Here is a 17,834-nt window from a genome sequence, read left to right as displayed (position 1 = left end):
CCTGTGAGAAAAATGTCTGTAAAGTTGCCTGAATGGCCACAGACTCACAGACTCACTCCTTGGGCTGCAGACAGGAGCATTCCATGGTGACAGCAAACTTTCCTCCCATCCCCAAGGCATGAGCAGCTTTCTGACTGCCTTTGGCTTTGGCTGAGATGGGGCTTTTCTGTGCCCTAGCATTGCCCCCAAGCCAAACTGATTGTATTGCCCCTGGGGAGACAATCAGCCTTGGTGCATGTTTACAGATGATTGTGCATCTGGTGACGGTCAGTATGGGCCACAGCACCCACTGAGGAGCTATTTGAGGGTCATGAGATATCCCAGTGTGATGGAAGATGCTCAGAGCAGAGTTACCTATAGTTCATGTGCTCTTAGACAGCCAGGAAATCAGGCAGCAATGCTCTGGGCCCTGGTGATGTAGATATATATATAATGAAGCCGTGCCATATGTTCCTTTCAGAATTCCTATCATTTTCCATTTACCTAATTTAATATGCTTGGCATAACATAGAATATGTACCCAACATACTGACATTCACAGCAGATACTTCTAGCAGACTAAAAGGTCTCAAAATTGTCCACAGAAGGAGTCAGAGCCTGTCTTTACTCAGCTAAAATATCAATTTAAATTTCAATGAACATTCTGTTTCTTGGTGAGGAACATGAAAAAGGCCATCTATTTATATGTTAGCCTAATAACCATCCTTCTGTCACTAAGACAAGTGAGCTTGAAACTGTTTCAAAATTTTCCTTTTTTTTCTCTGATCCATCATTATTTCAAGAATAATAATAAAAACACTTAATACTCAAAAGCATATATTTAAAATCCTGTCTTCTTAAGGGATTACACTTAAATGTCACTTCTAAAAAAAGACATATCTAATTTCACCATTGTCTCTCTGAAAGGTTAAGTATGTAGAGAAAAATTAATGCTTATGTTGATGTACAGATTATCTGTCTTGTCAGTCAGTTTGATATTTTTCACAGACTATTTCAATGAATGACAGATAAATTGCAGTTACAACTGATTTCTGGATTTTCCCTCAAGAAAAAGGAAATAGAGGGGTTAAATTGCCTCAGGAGTTATAATTTCAAAACATTTTTAAGGGCTGGGGATTTTTGTCATAGACATATATTTGTGTTTTGGGGAGAGAGCTAACTCTATGGCATATAGTAAAAATTTGTTTGTTAATATTGTTGTCCTGAAAAGCAATTACTTTTTTGTTAGGAATAGCTTAATGCTCTCTAAAACTCCAGACAGGCCTTCACATGCCTCATATTTATGCAGACATGACTGACTTAATGCTTGAACGACACAATTTGCATTTTTCTCTCAGGAAATACTGTGTTAGTGCTCAGGACTGGAGTCTGGAGTCTGGCAGTGCACATTAAGATGCATAGGGAAAGTCCCCAGCTCTCTGGGATTTGGGTGGGGGAATGTTCTCCCACAGTCATTCCCAAAGACTAAACTTATGTAAATAAAGTTGCATCAAGTTCTTCCACCTCCACTTGCCCCACTCCAGCTTCATATATGAAATGCCTTTCCAGACAGATTATATTTATTCCAAACTAGCCCTTCTGACTCACTGTGATGTATTGACTGGATTTGTGACCAAGGGAAGAGCAGTGGACGTTTGCAGGGATTTTAGCAAGGCTTTTGACACAGGCTCCCATGTTCTTTGCACCAAATTTGGGCTAATATGGTCTGGATGGGGAGGGTAAAGCCTGATTAGATGATGAGGCTCAGAGGGTCGTGTTTCCTGTTTGGACCTGGATGCCTGCAGTGAGTGGGGTATCCGCATGTCTATTCTGGAACCTCTCCTGTCCAATGGCTTTGCCAGTGGAGGAGTGTGTTCTCACCAAGTTTTCACATGACACCAAGCTGGGGGGATCAGGCAATATGTTGAGGTGTAGGGCTGCCAGCCATAGGGCTGAGACAGTCTGCAGGAATGGCACAACAGGAACCTTATGAAATTCAACCAGGAGAAATGCCAAGTCTTGCACAGGTGAAGGAACAGGGCCCTGCAGTGATGTAGGCCAGGACTTACTGAGCCTGGTGAAAGGATGGCTGTGGGGGCACACAATAACCCGAGAGAAGCCACCCAGCACCCATGGGGAGGTGGCAGGAGATGGAGGTGAGCTCTTCTCAATTATTCTCAGTGGGAGGATGAGAGACAGTCTTCATTAATTGAAAAAAGTGATCAATTATAAGGAAAAGTCATTCCCTCTTGGGACAGTCAGGCAGTGGTACAGGCTGCTCAGAGATGATCTCCATCCTAGGAGGTTTTCAAAATTGGGTGAGATAAACTCCTAGGCAACATATTGTAGCCTTATGACTGACCCTGCCTTGGGTAGGAGGTTGGACCACAGATCTTCTGAGGTTATTTCCTACCTGAATTATCCTATTGTCCTAAAACAGCTTCTGATAATGAACAGTAGTCTGCAATTATAGGACTTTTTTTCTACATATTTATAGCTCCTGTATTAGTTGGGAGTGGCAGAGGAAACTTGCAGTTCCCAGAGTATTTTTTGGAAGTGGACTAAGACCTCTGGGTGGTCTGGAACACAGGAAGTGTATATCACCCAAAGAATGAGATTTTGCAATAAATTTTGAAATGTGCTTATTGGGGGAAGACTGCTTAAACAGTTCTAAAATACAGCTTGATAAATTTATGAACAGGATTATGGAATACAATTGCCAGCAATGGCAGGGAAAAAATTCAGTGTCCTAGGACTGTGTGCAAGCTTATCGCTTTTGTTTAGACAAATGCAAGGCCAAGCTCTTCATCTTCAAGAATAAATAAATGGAAAATTAAACATGGTAAATACTGTAAATATTTCATTGACACTCCAGACTGAGAAATCGAAAACAATCTTTTGCCAGTTCAGTTATTAGAGTTTGTAGCTGTGAGGCTTGATAACCATGATAATAAATGGTATTTATATTCTAGTGCAAAATGGATATCAGAACCAAAATGCACAAATAGGGACAAACCTAATTAGGCTGTGATTGCTTTATTCATATCACAGCAGCTGAAGGCTATATGATAAACAGCTTCAAAGCAGGTGCAGCATATGTCATTGGCTTGATTATTAAAAATTGACATTTTATTCAAGCCCAAATTTCAAAAAGGAGATTGTATACAAATTCAGTCATGCTATAATGGTATTGCATTGCAACAAAACCCTAGTTTTCTTCATGAAGTAATTGTATAGTTCCAGTTTGTCATGATAAATCAAGCCTGAACCCAAGCATAGGAAGAATCTAAAAAAAGTCAAAGTGCTCTTCACAATGCACAATCCAGGATATAACCTTGCAAGAGTCAAATGGGAAATAGTAACTCACATATTTATAGCCAGGTCACAGAAACTTTTTATAGCCAAGCACATTTTCAGTGGAAGGAAAGGAATGTTTCCACAGTAACCCACTGTACAAAGGCAGCATTTTTTGATTGAGATACACCTGCCAAAGATCTGACTGCAGTCAGGGGAGCCACAGTCAAAATTGTGTTTATATCTTCTTCAGTTTTAATAAAGCAGCAATCCACAACTCTAACAGGTACATTTCATACTTACTGTGAGGACATACGGGGTGCTGCTGACCTGCAGCAGGGTTGGGTATGGTCCTGTGTCCTCATAAGAAGGGATGAGCCTTAAAACCTGGAATCTGGAGGGAAGAGCTCCTGCTTCTGCTGGTGCTGTGGGAAGACCATGTAGGGAGCCAAATCCCCAGAGCATGGTTGGTGTGCTCCTCAGCAGAAGTGCAGTCAGATGAGATGGGGCTATAATGGGCTAATCTGGAAGCGTTCAGGTACAATTTTGTTTTCACTGCACAGCACCAAAAAGCAAATAAATAGTGCTTAGCCTATAATAAAACTCAATAAAATTCCATTGAGTGATATCAGGATTGATCACTGTAAGCTGACATTGCTATTTCCACATTCCTCTGAAATTCTGCCCTTTGCAATGTACAAAGCACTGGCATGATGCCAGATTTGTTCAGCTCTAAGTGTTATTAACCACCAGAATTGCAGCTGAAACATAGATGGTAACCTAAATATACTCAACAGAAATATAATACTGGGAAAACGGATCAGAAAAACAAATTTGAAAGGGAATAACATTATTTTAGTTATGATTAAATAAATTGGTTATGAACTTATAAATTAAGTTCACATTGCTTTAAATAAAGAAAATAAAAGATTGATTTTTTAAGTTTTTTAGGTACAGTGCCAGTGTCCTGTGCAGAGAATGCTGCCTGGTAGGTATTTGATCAGAGCTACTGGTGTTAAGGAAGAAAAGGCTTATTTCAGTTGGCTGAACTGGGATATACAGTTTTGTGTGAAATTCTGAGTCTGCATCAGCCAAGACACAATGGGGAAAGTCTTGCTGAAATCCTTCAGGACACCTGACAGGAGCAGGAAAAAATGTGGAATATGCCACAATGTCTCCAGTGGCAGTAGATGTCTATCCTCAGGCAGTGTAACTGAACACTAAATGTGTCTGTGTTTTATGGGTAAAAGGATACAGCATGGTTATAAAAGTCCTGAGTATTTCTGAGAATTTTTCCAGTGGAGAGTTGGGATAGGAACTGTTTCATCTACTGGCACAACCATACATTGCAAGTATTGATCAAGGAAAAATTTATTTACAGAGATTTTTTCAAATACAAACATAAAATAGCACATATTATATATATATTTTACAAAAATGAATATTGAAATAATAAACATGGTACAGCACAATACAACATCAATGAGCTAAACATAACAGCAACAGAAATCTATGTCTGGAAGAAGTTTGCTGTTAGTTGTACATAACCAACAGAGCTCTACAGTACCGCGAGTGGAATTTCCAATGGACATGAAAATGTCCATTTACTGCATTTCATAAAAAGTACTATAGTAAGGGTACATATGCCAAGTAATTATTTTGCATTTTGTAATAATGCTGAAAACACAGAGTCTTAATAAAAGTTATATAGGGCTGAATAAGCAGTGGATAAATGTTTGGGGAAGAAAAATGTGTAGAGATTATACAAAATACTGATTAAGTGGCTTATTGGTCCTTTTATTAAGTTTAATGTCTAGATTAAAAAGTGTTGCAACACCAAGTCTTAAACCACCAGAGAGAAGTAAACAAAAAAAAAAAAAAAAGGAGAGAAAACAAAAAGGAAAAGAAAGAAGAATCGCACCAAAAAAAAGTTTCCCCCTCTACTTATTTTGTGCCATGGTCAACATCTGTGCGTGCGTGCGTGCGTGTGTGCTTTCGGGAGCGCCGCACTGAGGGGCTGCCAGGCGCTACCCCAGCGCGTGGGCGCTGCCCCCCCTCACCAGCCTGTCCAGTAATTGGTGCATGCAGAATTTCACCCTTTGCCAAAGCAGAGTTTTACTTGCTTATATTTTTTTGGAGCAGACCCTGAGCAGGCTCAGGTGAGAGAGCCGGTCCCGGCCCAGCCCGGCCGGGTGGCTTCGCACCTCCCTGCCACCCTGGGGCTGCCCGCCTTCCTGCTCCTGAGAGAAAGCACTTGAAAATTCCTTGTCCGTCGCTGTTGTCCAGCAGACCTGGGTGAGCCTGGCAGGGCCCCTGCCCGGGGCTGGCTCAGTAGGGGTATTGCTTCTGCTTCTTGCCCGAGAAGCAGGCGAGCCAGGTGCACACCAGCATGGCGGCCGCCGCGCCCCCGCCCGTGCAGTAGTAGGCCCAGCCGATGTGGCAGGTCCCTGCAAGGCAAACACAGGGACAAGGGTCAGCGTTAGATGGGGGGAAAGTGCCACCGCCTACACCCTCCCCTTCTGCCTGCCCAGGAAAACACTTTTCTGAGATTTCAGCCCACTTGTGTGCCCACCTCCAACAGGGAATGCGGGGTGTAATTCAGGCTTTGCCACTGCAGTGCGGGAATTGGAAGCCGGATGTGGCTGAGAACTGCTGGGAGATCCTAACCCAGGGCCGGGGGGACCTGCTCACATCCCCTCACACAGGCATTGACCCTGACCATCCCCAAAGGAGAGCAGCATCAGGGGAAGACCTGTATGGGGGCTGCTGTGGAAATGGAAGCACAAAGCCTAGAAATAAAAAATAGACAAATTTCCCTACCCCTGCTTGAGGTCACAACCCATTACTGAAAAATTCACCCATCTTCTGTCTAATGAGGGTCACAATATGGCTTTCAATGAATTTAATGGCCTCAGCATCTTTATACAGTCAAACTCATCAACAGTAAATGGTGCTGGGGAATCCCATAGTGGACCATAAAGTGATTACTTCCCTTTCAGCACTGTGCCTGCAGTAGGGGAGTAGATCAGGAAAACAGCAGCTGCAGCAGGGAGGAAGCCTCTTTAGACATCTCCAAAAGCAAGGAGATGGCTGTTGCTACTCCTCAGGATTTCACTCCATCTCAAAATCAATTTTCACTTGGGCTGCATCATCTTTGTCCTTTTTGAGTGCTTGGGACTTGTTAGCACTGAGGCTCTTTCTGTGTTGTTGACACCTTGGGTGATATCACCCTGCTTTGAGCAGCGAGTGCTCTCAGAAAGACACAAGCAGCAATGCAAGACTTCTTTCCCAGCCTTCCCAAAAGCAGCAGAAACCATCCTTCCCTTCAGAGAACAGAAGGTATCAACAGAGTTTCCATCTAGAAATAGGTGTCATGCTGGTGTTCTGTCCCAATGGCATCCCTGAGGGCCAGGCTTGAGGTTCAGGCAATTATCAACTCAACTAATCCTGCCTCAGGCACAAGAAACACGAAATGTCTGTTCATCTTAACATGTCCAAGGCATTCGCATGCCTCAAGGCAGACAGCACTGCCACTGACTGTTTGCAGGATATTGTCTGGCAGGCTTTGTAAGGAGACATTAGTGGGAGGCAACACTTATGCTCCTGGTCACTTTGAAGATCTCAGGCTGACACCTCAGCAGGAAGCATAATACTTGTTTAATTTTTTTCTTCATAACCCTCGCAAATTTTTACTTTAAAAATGTTCAGTGAAACAAAGATCCTGATGTGATCAAGAGCACTTGAGGACTTGGGGCCTTGGCTTGGGCTCACTATCCTCTCTCCTTAATGTGCTGGAGCAGATAGAGAGATTTACTTGGTTTGTCATCTAGTTGTGCTCTGTAGATAGCACCATTCTTGCCTTCCTTACAGAAGACTGCACAGAGAGTCTGACTTCCTGAAGAAAAGGCCATCAGAAACCCTGGAGAGCTGTCTAGTGCCTGGCAATGTCCCTGATGCTGACATGTGCCCAATCACTCAGCAGTCTGTAGAGAGACCTGTCTCTGGGCCACTTATTGCTTTGTCTGTGTACACACCCTGTACTTAGCTTCTGCTGGGAATTTCAAAAACTGACTTAAGCCTACACCAGAGGTTTAAACTCACTGGATCACTTTGAAAATTATCATGTTTATACCAGAGTATGGTGTGCTACAGCATTTCTTGTCATGAGATGGACTCCATCTGATAGGTCTTTTTAAATTGTGAAATATTCCAAAAACTACTAGAGAATTTTAAGTGCAGTTGAAAAAGTAAATTTTTCTCATCACGATGTTTCCAGGTAGAGAAAATGTCAAAATTCTACTTTAAAAAGAGCTTGAAGATTAACCTGGTGGCACTGCCCAAAGCTGTAGCCTAAGCAAGACAGAATGAAGTAAATTTGACCTTTTTATATGGTGTGATTTCAACTTTTGTACCTCGGCAGTGGGAGAGAGTATGTGTGTACATATTAAGAAGAAAGAACTGTTAAATCTGTGCCAGAGATGTGTTCAACAGATATAACACATACATTCACTCTTGGCTGAAGAGAATAACATTCATTTCTCCAGACCATGATCCATTCCCCAGGGAAAGGACCCAAAGGACCACTGCCCTACTTAATGCTCTGAGGCACAGCAGGCAGGCAGCCTCTTGATCTAACAAATGCAATGTAGTTCACAAGTGTGAGTTGGGTCAAGATGAGCAAATGAAAGAATGGGAGAGCAGGAGAATGGATGAAAGAACTGGGAGCTTGACCTTACAGCACTAATAACACAGCAATAAACCTGGCCATTATTTCCAGCCCATGTCAAGAGCAATGGGAGGCCTTGGAAAGAACAGCTTGATCTGTACTCGGATGATGCTGAGCAGAACAGAATTTCAAGCTGCTGTGCTGAAAAGGAGCCTGCAGCAGGGCAGGTGTCTGAAGGTATAGGACTTGGCTATACTTTTCATTGCAAGTATAGTTAAGGATAGATACAAGACCAGAGATAATCCATCTCAAAGGTACCCATTGCAATGAATGCCTACATCGCATAGCCACATGTCAAAATAAAACAATGACAGGCATTTTATAACCCTATATTACACAAGGAGGAAAACATTTTGGAGTTGTTTCTGCTTTGGTGTTCTCATTTTACCACATGTACAGCCTATTTTAGTCTACTGCATCCTAAAGAAAGATTGTTGGTTATCAATAATTGGGTTACAGTTTTGTAAAATGACTTCTGCTTCACATTGATATAAAACACTCACTTTAAAAGTAACAGAAAGCTTTATAAAAAGCAGAGTTGAGAAGCTATTACTGCACTGACACCAGCAGGACTAGTTGTGTTTCAGTGGTAAGCAAATGTTGAAGAGATTTGCAGAAATGAGGCTTAAATTCAACCATCAAATAGAGCAGTTTGCATTCATGAAGCCTGTCATATAAAAGATTAGAAATCCAGTACTGCAGTTTCCCTTTTTTTTTAATGTCAAAGTTCTAAAATGAGAAGCAACACTACCTAAATACTTGATAGAATTAAAGCAGTTGTTGAAATGTCAATTTTCACACACACAGAAAGGCACAAAAGCTCTGTTGTTTCCATGAAAGATGCATTGGAATACACACACACACACACACACACACACACACACACACACACACACACACACACACAATATATTTTTATATATATACACACACATACACATAGGTAGAGGAGTCCCCATCCATTGAGGGTGTGGAGGTGAGAGCAACAATGTGCACATGTTCTTGCTCCTAAGATGGGCTGATCTGAGTTTGTGCCAAAGTAAATTCCCAGCAGCTGAAGTGCTTTTCTAGCTGATAGAAATGACAAGCATCACAGCAGCTTGCTTCTCTGCACAGAACTGGTGTTGCTTTAAACAAATCAGTCTACACCTGACAGGTCACTATTGAGGGAGAAGCTGTGGCTTCAGCACTTCAGCACTTTGTTAATACTAGATTTTGGGGTTTTTTTTTAAGAGAGCATAAATAATTGGAGCTCTTGGTTGTTCAGTGAAGCAGGACTGTCCAAGTTGGCACAGAGAAGTTTGTAGCCAGCCATTAAGAACTTTGTTTTCACCTTTGTTTTACTGGGATTGGCAGCAAGAGTGTCAGGATGAGCACTGAAATAACAGAATAATGGAGCTTGCAGCTATAGGCATGGATGGCCATTTTCCAAGCAAATAAGGAAATGAAAGACTGGAAACATTCCACTCTTTCTTAAGAGGATTGAGAAAAATCATGTTTCCTGAGGACAGAGGACAAAAATTATGGAGAGCAAGGACACTATCAAAAGGAGATTTACAGAAAAGAGTCCCATGGAACATAAGACAATATTTACTAAATCAAAAGAAATCAGTAAATATGGAAAGGTAGTTTTGCAGTGATGAATGGGCTTACTAAAAAGCACTTCCATGTCTTTTCCTGATTTTTAATGTGATCCTTGAGGCCAGGATATGCATCCCCTTGCTTCCCTCCTCCTCTTGAATATATAGGCAAATAAAGATTAAGACAAATTTGGGAGTAAGTAAAATTTGGCAACAGAAAATATGTAGATACTTGATCTACCATGGAGCTGTGCCAGGATCCAGTTGCCAAAATGTAATTTTACCAGGATTTCTATTCATGATGTCTTATAAATAATTATCACATATAGTTATCAAGGTCTTGGAAATAACATATGGTTTCATCTAAAATAACCAATAATTGCCACTTATGAAAAAATATCCTGAATATGAAAGTGTCTTGGATGCAAGCCTGTTAATTGCAACACTTAGTATCTTAAATATTTGTACCTTTTTTGCTGTTAATTTTAAGACTATCCTGGACTCACAGTCTGGAGTACTTGGCAAACTCTAATCAATTAACCTTAAGTACAGCCTATTTTCCAAGTTGAAGGAGAAAAGGTTTCAGAATTAGCCACACTGTAGAGAACAAATTATATACCTTCAAAAATAAAACCTACAATTTTTACTTCCAAGAAGTTGTGCAGGAATTCTAATTAACAGATTCACAAGAGAGTACAGTACTACAGAGAATGTGAATTCACATAATCAATCAGGGTGTTGGAAAAGTAGTCAGAAAAAATAAAAGAAAAAAGTGTGATGCTAAGGGATATACTGGGATTTGGAAATTTGAAAGACATAAATGAATGTAAAAGATAATCAGCTAATTAATAAGAAGTTAAACCTATTTTGAAACAAAGCCAAGATAAATTAAATAGCTGAAGATCTTTTTCTTGACACAGTAACAATGAAAAACTGTCATGTGAAATCAGATGCAAAAGCAGGAAAAGAAGTTTAAACTTGGAATGCCTCCAGAAAGAATTAAAGTAGTTAAGTGAAACAAAGAAAGAACACTATATAAGGTAAAACTGCAGCCCAGCAAACAGCCTGATACAAAATAATGAATTCAGTGGAGTGGGTTACTTTTTCTGTTGCAGATATGATCTTCTCAATGGATTTAACTTTTAAAAAAATGTATGATTTTTTAATGCATGTATTTTTTTCAAGCTATTTTGGTAACTTAGAATTGGTCTTTACTAAATGCATAAAATTTCATAAAGTTCTGAAGGGTAAAAAGTGAGGAAAAAAAAAGCCAAATTGAAATTTTTTAGTCTTGCTGTATGTAGACACATATACATGGTCAAATACTCCTTTCTTTGGAGGATCACATAATTTTGTTTAATCAAACCTCAAATTTGCTGTAGGTGTGCATTTATCATGGAGCAATGAAGGAGAAACCAATACCCAGTGTCAATTACATAGCTCAAATTCCCAGGAGCAAATAGCTTATGTGCTGCTAATGAGGAGGTTTCTTAGCCTCCTGCAAGATGTCAGCAGAAAGCTCACCTAGTTCAGAAGTGAAATCAATTTCCTCTCTCTTTGAACACCCACAATGCCAAGATTCACACTGGACTAGTACCCCAGACTCCCTTCAGAGACTACGAAGAAGAAAAGTCACTTGTGTTGTATTTCCTCTTAAAGTAAACATGTAAAGTACAGCAGATGAACCATGCTCTGGTCGCTCCTATTTTTCTCCCTTTCAGCTGGGAAGGGATTCCAAACAACCAGTTCAGTTGCACTTTTTGAATAATAAAGAGTACCAAATAGTTGCTCCAGGTGGTCTGAGTCCCTTTCTGGATGCTGCTTCCTATGTCTACTGACTGCAGAAGGTTCTTGCATGACCATGTCTAATTCTGGCAACAAAGGTATGAGCCTTATAATAGAATGATAGAATGGACAGGGCTGGAAGGGACCTTAAAGATCATTTAGTTCCACCCCTTTGTTGTGGGCAGGTACAACTTTCACTAGACCAGGTTGCTTAGATCATCCAACCTGGCCTTGAACACTGCCAGGGATGGGGCATCCACAGCTTCTCCGGGCAACCTATTCCTCACCACCCTCACAGTAAAGAATTTCTTCCTAATATCTAAACCTACTGTTTCAGTTTGAAGCGGTTCCCCCCTGACCTGCCACTTTGTGCTCTTGTAAATAGTTTCTCCTTACGTTAGACAGAATATATGTGGACCTTGATATAGTCGCCAAAAGCTTACAAAGATTTAAGAATGGACGCTGTTTGGGTAGTACTAAAGAGGAAATGTTTCTTGATGGAATACTTCCTTTACTAGCACGTAGTTTACTCAGTCATTTATCTAAGAACTCAGCAGCTGCAGCTCAAGTATGCTTGTAAAGGTTGTGCTCAGCCCCAGTCAAAAAATGAATGTGTGAAATCTCCGTGCTGTTTGCAGAGGATCTGCAAACAAGAAAAATGCCTTTTTCAGATCGATTGCTTATAGAAAAACACCTTTGAATGTTTTGCTTTTAATAGGATACTAACAAATTGTCCTCCCTTCTAAATCCTTTTCTTGATATTTTAGAACTCAATGTCAACACTCAACCAGATGCTGAAATGATGCCACCTAAGACAAATTAAATAGTTGACAAAGCCTTTTTTACATCCATACTGCTTTCTGCTTTCTTTTCAAGATGTTTTAGTAACTTCACTGTTTGCTTGGAAAGTGCTTTAAAGATCATTTAATATTTCCACAGCAAAAGTAATTATTAAGTCAATGGTTTTCTTTAAGATATTTCAAGCCCTCTAAAAGTAGCAAAAGGGAACCTTAATAATAATGATTTTTGAAACAAATATCCATCACAAGAGACGTTCCTGAGAGCTTTTGAGGCCAATCCAGCTGCCTGGTTAGTTCAGGATGGGAGCCAGGCTTTTAAGCTTCTCCCTAGATAGTGACTTTGGCCAGGTGTGCCCTTTCACAGCAGTCCACACACAGCAAGAGAAGTTGTGTATTTGGAGCTATCAGCTTTGGTTGCTGCTGCAGCTGACCCCCAGGTCAAGGATGTCTCTGACCATGAAGGAAGAGATAGAGCTACTGTATTTTGTCAAAGAAAGAAAAAGTATCTGCCAAGTAGTTAAAAAAAGTTCCATTAAAAATAGAGTTTATCTTAAATTTCATGTCTTCACTCTCCCTGGCTAATAAGTACCTAGCATCACTTCATACATCTGGTGGTTGGGAAGTGGCAGCTGGTGGCTCATGATGACATGAATCATCTTTGTTTCAATAAGTGAATCTTACTCTAGATAAACATTTTGCTATTTGGGCTCTTAGGTATTGGTCTTGTAGTGCTGTTTCACCATATGCCAAACTGAGCCGAGGCTCGATTTTGTGAGTTAAATTGAGCATGCTCTGACCTCTCTGGGACCTCCTGTGCAACTTGGCTGCCTCTGCACCCATCACAACAGAAATTAGCATGTAAAACTGAACAGTTTCCACATGCATATCCAGGGAAATCAATGGACAAAAATTAATTTTCACACTGATTTTTAGATTTTCAAAACCAATACAAATGTGTTCACGTGTACACTCACATTGCCCCTTTAAAACAGGCATGCAAGTTCAGAAGATTTCTTCACACAGCTTAAATATGCAGAATGTGGAAGATTTTGCAAATGTCTAGTGCAGTCTTCACTACTGTGCATACTTTCACCTTAATGCAGAGTCCCTCACTTTAATGAATTTCATGATAAAACACTCCTTTTCCATCTGTTTTCTTATGTATTACATTTAGAAATGAAAATAAAATAGTATTAGTGCCTCTAGCTCAGAAAGATTGAATGTGTGCTATATGATACGCCATAATGACGGTTACTTTTGGGAAATTGCCTGCTAATTCCTTTTGCAGAACCAGGGATTTTGTAGATCTGACTCACTTTTACACCCTTCAGTCAGCAGCTCCATCCTGCTGTGCCACGTCACTGCTGCCCTGAATGGGCCCACAGGCAAGTCCAGGGTGTGAATAACGCAACCTAACAGTAACAGTTTGCATGGTGACAAGAGATCAGGGTGATTTTGATCCATCCTCAGTGAAAGGCAGTCCCTCTGAGCACTGCTCAGTTCCTACTCCAGTCTCCACCTCAGGCACTGTTAGCCTGTTGCCAAATTACAGGACAGACTTTGACTCAGTCAATGAGCAAGCAGCTGTGCTGGCTTAAAACATAAACATTTCTTTTTTTCTTACCTTCATTTATTTGTATTGCCCTATTTCTAGAAGCTAACACCCTAAAACAGTGGTAGAAGATTTCTCCTGTTCGTAATCTAGTGTTTCAGTGAGAAATCTGCTCCACATGTCACCTGTGATCCAGATGGGATGCTGCAATAGGGAGCGGGGCTCCAAGACCTTTATAGAGGTCATGCTGACTGCTGCAAAGCTGGGAACTACAAGCAGAGCAACACAGAACAGACCTATCATGGCCTTGACCTCTCAACAATATTTGCAAGAGGTCATTTTATGGTGTCTGCTTATGGAGGCTATTCCCCATCCCCCTTTGCAAAACTGCTCAGCTATTGAATGTAATTTAATCAACAAATGGAGTTGTCCTTGGCAGGGTATCTTCATTTGAAGAATAACTCCTCTTTGTCAGAGATGGAGCTATACAACCACTTTTATTTGATTGAAAAAAATAGCACAATTAAATACATAAGTGTTTAAGTGAATCCTTTGCACATAGTTCACTTAATAAAAATCAAATAAATATCAGTTTTTAAAGAGAGCAGTAAACTGCTGGGTATTTTACACTGTCAGCTCAGGTTTTCTAGAAAAGAATACTCAAATCCACTTAAATTAAAGGCATAGTTATTTTTCCTGCAGCCTTTTTAGGTACTACTTTGGAATCTACACAGAAATGTGTGTGTTTGGCAGGGGTGGAGTGAGGGGTCCCCTCATCACAATATGGGCCATCTCAGCACTATTTGGAGTGTCTATTAGTCTAACACCTTTTCAGAGTGCCTGAAGACATGGCATTTCTTATCTAGCACACCCACTAAAGATTAGCCTTTTTTTTCCTGGGTTCTTAGCATTGCTATTTATTTATTCTCTCTAGTTATGAGCATGTTATGGGGGCAGGAGTTTGTCATGCTTTCTTTAAGCAAAAGTTTTCATTTAATTATTTATTCTAGTATATTTCTGGTTGACTTTACACATCACAGTGCACAATTCAGCTGCTTCTCAAGACAGTTTTTGCAGTCCCTCATCTGTACCTGCCTCTTGTTCTTCTTCATCCTCCTATAATATAGATTGCAGCTCCTGGCTTTTATTTTCTACCTTCAATCTCAACCATTTTTCCCCCTGACTTTTTCTAAGTCCAGAACAAGCATCAGTGCAGAACCCCCACCTTTGCTGGCTCTGTGGTCAAACCTGTTGAGCTTTGATCCTCTCCCAGCTGCTCACACAGGGAGCAGCTGGGAGAGGATCATGTTCCCTGTAGCCCAGGCTGCAGCACTTGCTCGGCCATCCTGGCAGAGAAGGCTGAATGCTGTCTGCTGATCAGCATTCCTGTGAAGACATCTCCTTTGAGAGCAACCAGGAGCTGAATTATCCTCTCTGTGTCATCCTCACTGGCACCCACAGCAGCAAGGGGTGCAGGACCAGCACTCCCTTCATCACCTTTTCTCCCATTAACAAACCAGTGCAGGCCTCACAGCAGCTCAGATTTTCTGAGAGCGTATTTTGAATGCAGCATTGTTCTTCAGACGACCCATTTCACAGGCTCAGGAACAAAAAGCATATCATTACAGCTTAATCAAATTAAATATTCAAATGAAAGCAATAATTACTTAAATTTGTCTCGAGACTTAGTAAGATTAAGTCTTTGAAACATCATTTTTGGCCTGTAGGCTATAATGAGTATGCCAGTCCCTAATGATTCAGAAGAGACCTAGAGGGTTGGGGTTATCACCAACCAAGAGGTATTTATGGAAGACTAGCAGCATGGTTATTAAATGGCCCTCGGACAGTACCTCTTCTTTACAGATGGTTTTGATAACACACCATCAAACAGACACTGACATTAAGTAAAAAAAAATCATAGCCAAGCATTTAAGTTCACTGCCAATGTACGTGGAAAGATGTTTAGTGGCAGGGCTGCCTAGCAGAAATCACTGCAGCAAATTTCAGCTCTCATTATGATCTGTTAATTAATGTGTTGACATATGATTGCAGCAGATCAGTGAGACCAGCACTGCTGTCAAGTCTAGGCATGTGTCACACAGGGACTGTGTGCTCCAGCTCCAGAAAACACAGAGAGAATTCACAGTTAATGCAAGACTTCTCTTGGTCCTGCGTACCTGGAAGGAGATCTGCCAGATGACATTTTTACATCGGTTTCTTCACTGACTTTTAAGGCAGAGTAACTCAATTTATGCAAATATCTGACTCATGAGTCAAGACTGAGACAGTGAAGGTGGTCTTGGAGACTGCTCAGACTGTGGACATGACAGTGTTTAAGGGTAACAGTTTGTATTTGGGTAACAGCCCAAGTGCTTTGAAGAGCTCACACTGTCACAACACCCACCTTCTGTGACTCTGCAGAGAAACAACCTGGAAGGTAATACTTTTCTGCACCTGGGAACAAACATGGGACACAAGCTGGAGCCCCAGAAGCAGAGCTGCTCACATGCCTGGCATGGAAGAGCAGGAACCGGCGTGCACCAGTGAGGTGCTAGCTGGCCTTTCAAAGGGTGCACTGCTCAATGGGCTGGCCAGGAACTACTTCAGCCTTCCACACAGGATTGGCCATGGGCAGGGATGAACCTGAATCTTGCCTGCAACAGTTACCACAGAGTTTTGCCTGGTCTTTCCACTTCATCCTTTGACACATATTTCCATGGAGCTGGGAATCTAATTCTGGAACATTTTTTTCTGCTAGTTAACTACACATTTCTGTTCTTATTGTTCTCTCTCCTCTGTGTTTAAATCTTTCTATTATTAGGTGAATAAAAAATTTGCAGGAACTTTTTATACTTTGCTGAAGAGCAAATTTAATATCAACAGCTCAGAAGGAAATTAGGGTTCAGAATAACAAGGTAAGGCTTCTAGAGTACATTAAACATCTCCCAAGCAACACCATAGGTGGTTGCTGATAAGACATCAGTGGCACTGTAGTGATGGGTACTCATACTGGTTATGAGAATTTCTGGTCCCCTGCCAGATCAAATGTACTCAAAACACCACAGGAATTCTGTAGGGGGAGTGGCCTGGAGCATCTGTCCCAAGGCAGTAATTTTTAATCTTTCAACCTCAATTCTATTGCACATCTTGACAAGAACTATCTCTGAGATGGAAACAAATCTCCTTACTCCTGAAATCTGACAGGAGCATGAGTGTAAAATCAAGAGATGATGCAGCAGGTTTGTCTTTAACCCATTACACCATTTTTATGTACTATTCCTTGCACTGGGATTACTGTCAGGCCCTGCACAAGTCCTGCACGCACACCTATGGAAAGAATTTCTATGCTTAACTAAAGTTTAGCTTTCAAGAGCTGGAAATGGGGAGCTCTGTATGTGTAGGAGCAGAAGCTCCCAAGTCTGTGGGGAGTCAAGGTGCTCAGTCCCTCCTACTCCTTCAGGAGGATTGCAGATCCCCCTCTTCCTCAAGGGGCACGGGATCAGGGAATACTTATAGAGAAGGGCATCAGCAACTGCACTGATCCTTCCAGCTAAACAAGGACTCAGATGTGCATTCACACATCAAATCCTGATCATCCACATTGCTTAATCCTTAGGTTGCTGCTGTTGCCTTGTTTGTGTTCTAGAGCCCCTGCAGAGAAAACACAGGTGTGAGCCCCGTGTGGCTGCATCCCTGGCTCTCATTCCAGGCACAGAGCAGTCAGCAGCAGTAAGACAAGTAGCTTGCTTGGGAGAAAGCAAACATAGGGTGCAAGTGTTATTTGCCAGCTTCCCAAGTATGTGAGTGACATACAAATACACTCTAGGCTTGTGTTAGAAGGCCATAAACATCCCAGAACTCAAAGACAGCCAATTGCACTCCTGGAGAATTACCTTGGCGGGAGCTGTGACGGGATGCCTCTGTCTACCCAGTCAAGACCTCCAGGAGTGTTAGCTCCCATATTGCAAGACCATTAAATCTGATTTATTTCTTAAAATATGCACACATACATACATAAATACATACATTTTCTTTTATAATGTTCTTCTGGAAAATATTTCCAGAGATCTATCTGAAATCCCCTGCCTCGGCACCATTCCAGAATTATTCAGTATGAT

The 17,834-nt window shown here is 41.3% G+C and overlaps 1 protein-coding gene across 1 annotated transcript in view; it reads right to left on the bottom strand.

Annotated features, from left to right (window-relative positions):
* Window positions 1–4,626: 4,626 nt before the first annotated feature.
* LHFPL6 (LHFPL tetraspan subfamily member 6) overlaps window positions 4,627–17,834 on the bottom strand; it is a 137,394-nt gene continuing 124,186 nt past the window's right edge. The window contains exon 4 of the mRNA XM_036390632.2: window positions 4,627–5,720. Within this exon, the coding sequence (XP_036246525.1) occupies window positions 5,602–5,720 (119 nt within the window). The 3' untranslated portion in view covers window positions 4,627–5,601. The remainder of the gene's footprint in view (window positions 5,721–17,834) is intronic.

Source organism: Molothrus ater, chromosome 2 (assembly GCF_012460135.2).
Source record: "Molothrus ater isolate BHLD 08-10-18 breed brown headed cowbird chromosome 2, BPBGC_Mater_1.1, whole genome shotgun sequence".
Classification (NCBI taxonomy): Eukaryota; Metazoa; Chordata; class Aves; order Passeriformes; family Icteridae; genus Molothrus; species Molothrus ater.
The sequence above is the reverse complement of the archived record's forward strand: the minus strand, read 5'-3'. Positions and strand labels throughout refer to the sequence as shown.